The 9,961-nt window shown below is 36.2% G+C and overlaps 1 protein-coding gene across 1 annotated transcript; it reads right to left on the reverse strand.

The window, feature by feature from the left end:
- Positions 1-2,705: 2,705 nt before the first annotated feature.
- LOC107823145 (cytochrome c oxidase assembly protein COX19) lies at positions 2,706-5,431 on the reverse strand. Its single transcript, XM_016649742.2, has 4 exons — positions 5,228-5,431; positions 4,160-4,248; positions 3,898-3,995; positions 2,706-3,375 (listed from the first exon to the last, which is right to left on the reverse strand). The coding sequence occupies exons 1-4, from the start codon at positions 5,235-5,237 to the stop codon at positions 3,072-3,074; spliced, it is 501 nt and encodes a 166-aa protein (XP_016505228.2). The 5' UTR covers positions 5,238-5,431; the 3' UTR covers positions 2,706-3,071.
- Between the last annotated feature and the right edge of the window lie 4,530 nt (positions 5,432-9,961).

Consider the following 9,961-nt stretch of genomic DNA (forward strand, 5'->3'; position numbering starts at 1 on the left):
TTTTTTCTTTCCTTAACCTCTTTCCTCTCACCAAGACTGTCTATTTTTTCATTCAAACCCTTTTTTATCTCTTCTCTCAAATTGCTGCCCTCTCTCTCTTTCTCTCGGCCATCTCTCTTTTTTCTAATTCTTGGCCTTCTTTCTTTTCTTTTTCCTCAAGCTCACTTTTTATCTCTCCCCTTGGTTTTCCCATTGTTTCTCTTAATCTCTTTTGATCTTCAAACACTTGAGAAGGAGATAAAGGTGCAAGAGTAAATTTCCTGCCATTTAGTTCAAGAGAATATCTATTCTTTCTTCCATCATGAAAAACATTCCTGTCATACTGCCAAGGACGACCCAGTAAGATATGACAAGCTTGCATAGGTATTATGTCACAAAGAATATCATCCTCATATCTACCAACATTAAATGAAATCATGCACTGTTTGTTTACCTTTAGTTCACCACTATCATTTAACCATTGGAGTCTATATGGAGTAGGGTGTTTCATGCAGGCAAGTCCCAATTTTTCCACAAAGTATGAACTCACCACATTAGCACAACTACCACTATCAATGATCATAGAGCAAGTTTTTCCCTTTATCCCACACCTAGTATGGAATATATTCTCCCTTTGTTCTTCACTATTGCTTGCCAAATTGATAGTCATAATCTTTCTAACTACCCCAATCTTGCCCTCATTAGGTAGTTCTACATCATCTTCATCACTCACATCTCCCTCTTCTTCTCCCTCACCTCTTTCACTCTCATATCCTCCATCTTCTCTAAGAATGATGTTTCTTCTACTTGGACATTCATGCATCATATGTCCCCTTCCTTTACATTTATGACATTGAATAGAACTAGAAGGTGTAAAAGGTTTAGGGTTAAAGGTTTTACCTCCCTCTTTGTTCTCAAATTTACCTTTACCCTTGTCTTCTTGAGGTCTAGAAGAACTCTTCATCTCATGATATGGCCATGGATTCTTGGAGATGGTGCTTGTCCGACCTTTCCACGAGCTAGTCTGCTTTCTTTTATTTTGATTTTCTATCTTTACAGACAAATCAACTAACTCATCTATTGTTACATATTGTTGTAATTCTACTACATCAGCTATTTCCTTATTTAAACCATTTAAAAACCTAGCCATTGTAGCCTCTTCTTACTCTGTACAATTAGCTTGGATCATAGCCATATCCATAGCCTTAAAGTACTCATCCACAGACATGGACCCTTGCTTCAATGTTTGAAGACGTTGTTGTAGCTCTCTTTGAAAGTGTGATGGCACGAATCTCTTCCTCATCACCCTCTTCATCTCAGCCCAAGTAGCAACTGGTGCTTGTCCTTCTTGCAATCTGTCCCTAGCAAGCTTTTTCCACCAAATAGCAGCATAGTCAGAAAACTCAACAACAACAAGTTTAACTTTCTTACCCTCAGAGTAGTTGTGACAATCAAAGATGGCTTCAACCTTTCTCTCCCAATCAAGGTACAAGTCTGGGTCCCTTGCTCCCTTGAATGATGGCATTTTCATCTTTATACTACTTATATTGTCATCTTCTACTCTACCTCTTTGTCCCCTCCTATCTCTTCCCACCCTATCAAAATCAATATCATTAAAATCATCTATAGGGTTTTCTTGATTTACAATGGGAGCATGGGGTACATTTCTCCTAGCTTGGGGTCTAACATTATTTTCCCTCCTAAGTTCAGCTATTGTATCATTTTGATCAGCAATGGTATCCCTCATCTCTTGGAGTTGCAAATTCAACCTTTCAAATTGTTGATGCATAGCTTGCAAGGTAAAATCATTTCTTGCTTTGATTTCAGCTTCTTGGAGAACCCTTCGTTCATCATCACTACCTGTACGCGACATCTTTTAAAAAAAAAGTGTAAACTGTATCACAAAAATTAGCTCTCTTTTTTTTCTCGGAATAACCTTTGAACAAAATACTTTGTAGATTTATAATTAAACCCAACTCGTATGAAATTCTTAGTAGTAAAATTCAGATTTTTGGGGAACTAATGAAAGAAAAACCAAATCCTAGAACTATTAGGCTCGGTTGAAACATGACGCGAACAAAAAGGAAAGGATTATATGTTTAGATTATAAAGAGTAAGAAAATCTAGGATCCCCTCTTCTTGTTTCCTTTGTTAATTTTTGGTAACAAATTAGATACAAAAGAAATATCCCGGAGAGCACTCAATTCTATTTTTTTTGTTCTAAAAACTGATTTTCGCTTCTTCTTTTTTTTAATTTTTTTTTCTTTGCTCTTAGTATTCAAGAAATCCCAAGACTTACCAAGAACGAAATCTTGATAAAAATCGCTCTGATACCACTTGATAACAACTAGGTCGGGAATCCAAATTAGAGTAAGAATTTGAGAAGTAAATGCGGAAACAATAACAACAAGGAATTGAACAACTAGAATTAAAGAGATGAAAATAAAGGATATGGGACGAATTCAAGGAAAGAATTCCAAGAACTTCCAAGAACGTAAGTTCTATAGCCTTGATAAGATCAAAGTAACAACGTCTTGATTTATGGAAGAAATCAAACGCCTTTACTTAAAAAGCAAATCAAAACAATAGATTCGGATCTTGACCACTTTACGAGTAACTTGAGACAACAATTAATAACTAGTATTAATCGCCTTCTAAGAATACCACAAAGGAATCAAAGATATCATAAAAGAGAAGTAATCTTACTACCTTGAACTAAGAACTAGTAAAGGTTGAAAGATAAATCTCAAAGCACAAGTAACAAAGGTTCAAAAGAACTCTCAAAGTATGATATACTTAATCAATAAATGTTGTATCTTATGAATGAGAAGAACTCCCTATTTATAGGAATACTAAGGCATAAAAGTCCTTAAAATTAGGTAGGGTGGTTGCTAAGGCATACAAAGTCATTACAATTAGGTAGGGTGGTTACTAAAGAGTAAGAAAAGTCATTAAAATTAGGTGGGGGCGGCCAAGACCCTTTGGGGCAGATTTGGGCCTTAAAACAACTAGTTTGGGCCATTGGTTTGGACTCCAATTGGGCTCCTTTTGAAACACCCCCTTTTGGACCTCTTTTAAGGTCATTTTGAGCCCTATTGGTGGACTTCAAGGGCTGATTTGGTAACCCAATTTTCCTCCTCTTGGACTTCAATTTGGACTACCAAATAGTTGTAAAACTTGGACAATTCATCTCCTTTGGGCTTGAGCTCTTCCTCTACAATTAAAAGCTTCTTTATTTGCCATTGAAGTCTAGCAACCTTAGCTTGCAACTCTTTAGCTTGAGATCTTGTAAATGGCCTTAGAGCTTCCAAAACTCTATCATCTCTATCATTGTCCTTAACTATATCCTTGTTCTTGATGCTATCAAATAGGTAACACTTGATAGAAAGATGTGACCTGATTTCAAGTAATCTGTCATCATCCTCCACAAGGGGCATAATCATTTTTTTTTGGGATAAGGACAAGAGGCTTAATAATACTAATCAATTGAAGAGATCAAATCAACATTGGTAATTGATCATGCTCGACAATATTAGGTAACTTTTAATTTCAGTGCCCATAGAAAAGAAAGAAACAAAAAAAGAGGAAACGAAGAAGCTTATAGGCATATTCTTTACAATTTTGAACATATTGAAATGTAGAGAATGACATCAATTAAGATTTATGCCTAAAAGTAATAACAGACGAGCCTTGTCCAGAACTCTCATTCTAAGAAGTTGTATGAATTCATGAAGAAAGTAACCGCTCAACACTGCAGTGGCAAGAAGATGAGTACTTTTTTTTAAAAAGGGATGAGGGACCCGTATGGATCGGGGATATGAGTACTTTGTCGACTGTAGGAAGCTACATCTTAAATAAAGTTTACATGCTATATATTAATCAGTGAAAGCGTTGTCCAAATCATACCAACGGACTTACTTCTCCATACGGCACTCCAGGTACTTCTTAGAGAGGTGTCGACAGTTGTCAGATTTATGCCCAGAGGATTTAAGACAATTGAGGTACTCTTTCTTCTCCTAAAATAGACCAAAACGAAGTAAGTAAGACGAAAGAATGAACCTCACAAAGGATAAATATGCTCCATCAACAACCATCCGTTATAGTTTTATCTTAAAAGAAGAAAGGGAGAAAAAGGAAACACCGAAACCAACAAACTATGAGATCTGTGAAAGGATTATACCAGGTCACATAAATGCATATGGTCCAATGGAAAAACTCCTTTTTCAGGCGGCACTGGTCTCAGTCCTCTATTTCCACCAAATGCTCCCCCTTCAAACAAAGAAGCATAGTATAACAAGAAATGGAAATAGGTAACCGAGAAAAAGAGAAGATAATTTAGAGGGAGGAGGCAGAAAAAGGACGAAAGCAAATTAACTGTTCGTTTTATCAAAGATAATTTAATTTTCATGATTCTGTAAATAGCGAAGGGGAGCCATTGCGTGCGTAATTGGTAAAGTTGCTGTCATGTGACAAGGAGGTCACGGGTTCGAGCCGTGGAAATAACCTCTTGCATTTCTGGAAACAACCTCTTGCAGAAATGCAAGTTAAGGCTGCGCATAGCGGAAGCTTAGTGCACCGCGATTCTGAAAATAACATGTGAGAGTAAAGCCATTCACTCTATCACAAAGTACAAAGATCCTCCAATTACATCAAAACAAACACTAAGCGCGGAAACAATTATAAATTGCATATCTATGGTTAAGATCAGAGAAGTGCAAATAAAAACACGCAATGCTGATAACCACGAACTCAACCCATTAATTATCAAGTGCCAGGCTATATTCTAATGGCATGGGAGGGAGACTAAAGTTAACCTTTATGGTAAAAGTTTGGTGATCATCTAATAGATGGTTGATCATTTGCCTACACATTGTACCTTAATCAAATTGTGTCATGAGGTCAAAGTATGAGTTTTAAAGTGTACAAAGTAAAATCACAAAGTTAAAATAGCAGTTCCTGTGCGGCCCTATATACAATTATTCCATTTCAAATCAAGTAAACACTGAATATCTATAATCAACTTCCTCCAGACTAATCTATCAGTTAATAAATCATCTGTATCTGTTTCTTCATATTTTAACCTTAAAAAGTTACATAAACAGAACCATAATCTAAGTTATCTAAAGGAAAAAAAAAAACTATGCTTCTTTATGATTTATTTTAAGTTAAAGAATCTTCTATCGTGACTTATATTTATAAAATTGCGAGCATAAACCGCTAAAGAAAGGACACAGAAAAGTAAATTCACCTGCACTCATCCCGGAGACGTTGATTATCGTAACCTTCCTTTTGCAGTTCACAAGCTTCGTTTCGCCGGTAGTCGATAATGGACCGAACAAAGAAGATTTACCGACTGAACTTCGGTTGAAAAGCCCAACCCTTGAAAGATACAGATGGGCTGGACTGAAAGGAGTTGGGTTAGAAGTTATACGCCCTTTTTTTTGGATAGCTATACATCATTTGAAATTTTATTATCCTTAATGTCCATATTTAGCTAATTACCTAGCATAAACAAGTTTTATTTACCAAATATATGCAATCCACCTTAAAAGGCTCCCAATTCATTATTTGTGGCTTCAATCAAGGTATTTAGTTACACTCTTTCCTTCTTTCTCTCCTCTATCGCTTCCTCTCTCCCTTCGTATAATACAACTTACTGATGTATGTATGTTGATACCCAATTTTTCCCTATGTATTTCTTTTACATGCAAATACTTTCAAATATCATATACATACATATATAAGTATGCCCAAGTGTTATAGTATTTTTCCAATTTTTTAAAAGATTTTTAAATTGATTTATTGCTCAATAATTATTCCAAAATTATCACTTTGGTGAATAACTTATTTTATTCTCATATTTATACCAAAATATATGTAGGTTACTTTTCATATATTTTTACAAATTAATTTGGTATTTTAAAAGCTAAATTGCATATAATTGCAATTTTAGCCTGCTTTAAGATTTAATAGCATTTTATAATTATGAAACTGGTTCCAATATTTTTAAATTAATATTTATATACTATTAACGGATCCAGTGCTTTTAATTTGCTTTCAAAATTATTTTTTACTATTTTTATAAAATAAAAAGGGAAAACTGGCTATTTGAATTTTGGCCTCAGTTCGTTTCAATTGTAGCCCCATTACATTTCGATTTTAGCCTAAAATTGACCCAATTTCAAACTCAAATTCGGACCAGCCCAATTCCTTTTGACCCAACCCCTAACCCAATTCAAACGACCCAACTCGGTTCCCCATCTACCTTCTTAAATCTAGGCCGTTGATCATTCGGATCAACGACCACTATTCGCCCTACCATAATTAAACACAGGTGACTACCCTAATCCCTCATTCTCACCTGACCCGCCGCCTTTGAATCCCAAACCCTCTCAAATTCTCTCAAAAACTCTCCGAAACCCTAGCCTCCTCCTACCCCCTTTTCAACCACCGGTCACCGGAATCCATGGCTTCTCAGGCCATGAATAGTTGGTACTCACCTATCTTCACCAGTAAGCCAGGGTTGTTCGAAGCTTCGAGGCCTGACCTCGACGATTCCCTCTCCGATCTTCTTAGACCTTTGATTTCATGGTTCCTCCGACCATGCTCCGGCATATTCAAGACTCAGGAGCCTGATTCTTGACCTCTCCGACTCAAGATCAGACATGTTTCCAAGCCTTTCTCATTTCTAGGGTTTCTCCGAAACCCTAAGCTATTCAAGGTCCTTTCACCATTATTTGCTTAGATCTATACTGTATACATGCTTTTCTTGCCATCTAAAGTGTTTTCCCCAAAAGCTTCTTTTCAAAATCGTTTCTCTTCGATTTTAGTGTTTCTGAAAGGATTTTTTGGGGAAAAATCTTTCTGATTTTTCTTCTTCTTTACTTTATGTGTGTTTGTCCATACCCTGTTGGTGTGATTACTCTTTATTACGCTTGTATTGTCTTCTACCTTTTCTTTTCTACTATGCATTTAATCCCTGCTTAGTTTTCTTTACTCTTTTACTATGTGTGTTTATCGTTAAGTTATTTGATCTTGTTTACTGGACTCTGTTCATGTTCTTACATGCTTCATCTACTTGTGTTCACGTTTGTATTATCTTCTTCTTCTGAACTTGTTTAGCTTCCGAGTTTTCTCAAATATGTTCTTCATGATTTTTCTTCCTTTGTCATTCAAACATGCTATCATATCTGTTTTGTTGAGACTCTAAAACAAATAACTTGCTTTCTCACTTCCATGTCTGATTCAATTTTGAAACCCTAGGATCTGGGGGGTTTCTTTTGACGATTTTGATTTTTGTGTTCGATTTAAGGCTCCACTTTGGGACCCTGAACTCTCAGACTCATTATGAGTCTGCAAATTGAACATGTATCTTTTTGCTTATGATTCTGAACTTCTCTTCGATTAAACTCTCTTCTAAATAATTTGACAGCCTCTTCTTGATTCACATATTTGTGTGCTTTATATATGAGAACTCTTCTTTCAAAAGGTTTTACCAACTACTAATTGATTCCGAATTCCTTTAATGGTGTTTACTTGATTGTTACTGATTTTTCCTAATTGAACCTTTCTTTACCCTTTTTCTGACTTGGTTCATTCGAACAAAGCTTGCAGTTTTGATTTTACTGGCTGTTTGATTGATTCCCTTTCCTTATTTTTCACAAACCATGTACCATTGGACTTTTGCCTTAAATAAACCCTGTGTATTTACCCTTATTATGTTACTTTGGAAAAGGTTTTAATCAAATTCTTTCCTTAATTGTCTTATGCCCGTTCGAAATCAGAATCCCTTAACCAAAGGGAGACTTTATGTGATTGATTGCAAACTATTCCCTTACCTTTTCTTACTTGTTTTCTGCACTATAAAAGGGGACTACCCTTCTGCACTTGAACACACTTTGAATTGCATACTCTTACACACACACTCTCAATTACAATACTCTTTCAATTCTCTACTCTCTTCTGAGATCTTTTGTACTGCTTGCTTGCAATTTGGCTTACAAGATTCTACTTTCACTTATTTGTTTCCCTGAAACTGGTATGTCCTAATTTTGATTCCAGCATCATCCCTATGTGTTTACTTTACAATTGCTACACTCTTGGCTACCTTCCTGTTCATGTTCTGTATTGAATATGCTACTCTCTCTTTGCATCTGCTGTTTGTTGTGAATTCCCTATACCCCTACTCCATTCTATGTGTTTGAGTTAAGGTTTATGGCCTGGCAGTATCCAAATTGCTGCTCAGGTCTGAACCTAATCCTCAATGGATCTTAACTCCCAAAATGTGGCCTAGTAGACTGGTTAGGGTGTGCCAGCACTCCTTATTGTTGGGTATGACCACCAGTTTACGCTGGACTTCCCCTAATTCCCCTCTATTGCAGCTACACTGATTCCTAGAACCTTAAGTTCTACCCTTCTCTTTTGAGCCTTGCTTTGGGACCTCGAGTTCCCTCTGAACTTGGACATTTGAGGGCTGGCCCTTCCATACTGCACTATAATCTAATTTTGCAATATATTTGGGGTGTAAGCATTGCATGGAGTTCTTGAAGCTCCTTGGAACTTTGACACATCCCAAATAAGAGAAAGGCTTTGGAAATCTGATCTTTGGAAGTTGGTTTATTTCATATTTCAGACCTGGGGTCTGAATTAGGCTCTCCTTGGTTGGAATCTTTAATTTTTGATATATTTCTTATCTTTTTCTTATTCATTCTGGTCTGTAATAATCTTGTAATAAACTGCTGGGGTGTTAGTAAAAAAGGGAGGGTCAGTTCCTGCATGCAAAGGGGTAGATACCATGTTCATAGGGAATTACTATACTTCTGAAATTCTGTATCTCATGTAGATACCATGTTCATAGGAAATTCCTATACTTCTGAAATTCTGCATTTCATGTAGATACCATGTTCATAGGTTTTTCTGCACTTCATATAGATACCATGTCTATAAGTCCTTTTTGAACTTCTGCATATCATATAAGTAATATGCCTATAGGACTTCCTGCATTTTGCATATGCATTTGTCACTAGGCAAACCTGTTTATAAGATTTAAATAACTAACTGCATATAGATGACTTGCCTATAGGATTTTTGCATGACAATAACAACGCTTAAAATCAGTAACGCCTAGAAAGCATGCCTATAGGAGCTGTCAACCAAACCTGAATCGTCAACTCGCTTATAAGCCTAAAATCAGTAGCAATAATGTTTAACGCCTGCAGATCTTATGTCCCTGTAATTGACAATTCTTTTTTCTGCAATCAGTTTACTTCTTTATTCTGAAACTAATAGATATCATGCCTATAGGTTCCGTTTAACACCTAGGCAAGCTTTAGGGTAAAAACTATAATTGCATCAGTCTTTGATAATTACAACCAACAGACAGGCCTAATTCGGACTTCTTATCTGAAAATATGTGATAAATCAGCCTGCCTTAATATTTAAGTTTAATTCAGACCTAATCAGTACGTGTAAGACATGCTAAACTATATGATTTTCTCTGATTTAAGGAGGTTTATTTGAGCCATATCTGCTTACTTGCTTTCCCAATACTTGTTGTATATGTTTTGAATGTCGCCTTAGAATTTTATCCTTTTTAAAAAAAACTGCAAAAGCCCCAGCTCCCTCCCCTTTAGGATTAGTAGTCCCATATGCCTCGGTAATGATAGGATTGGGACGGGTAATAGCATGCAATAAGTAACGATACTATTCCGTGCTTTAATACCTTAACGAAGTGGGAAGGGTAGATATGGAGATGATGACCGATGCGCTAATATCACGTGTGACCCCTCTTTTTTGAGAAGTGATTGTTGAGTATTGCATTGAAGTGATCCATATTAATCGTAAACCTAGGACCCCCTCCCCTTATTTGCTTTCATCTCTTCTCGTGAAACCATTCAAATCTTTTTTTTCATAAATTTTTGTCCTCTCTACTTACCTTAAAAAGTTTTCAACCTAATTGCAATGTTGTATGCAAGTTCTTATT

Source organism: Nicotiana tabacum, chromosome 20, assembly GCF_000715075.1.
Source record: "Nicotiana tabacum cultivar K326 chromosome 20, ASM71507v2, whole genome shotgun sequence".
In the NCBI taxonomy this organism is placed as follows: domain Eukaryota; kingdom Viridiplantae; phylum Streptophyta; class Magnoliopsida; order Solanales; family Solanaceae; genus Nicotiana; species Nicotiana tabacum.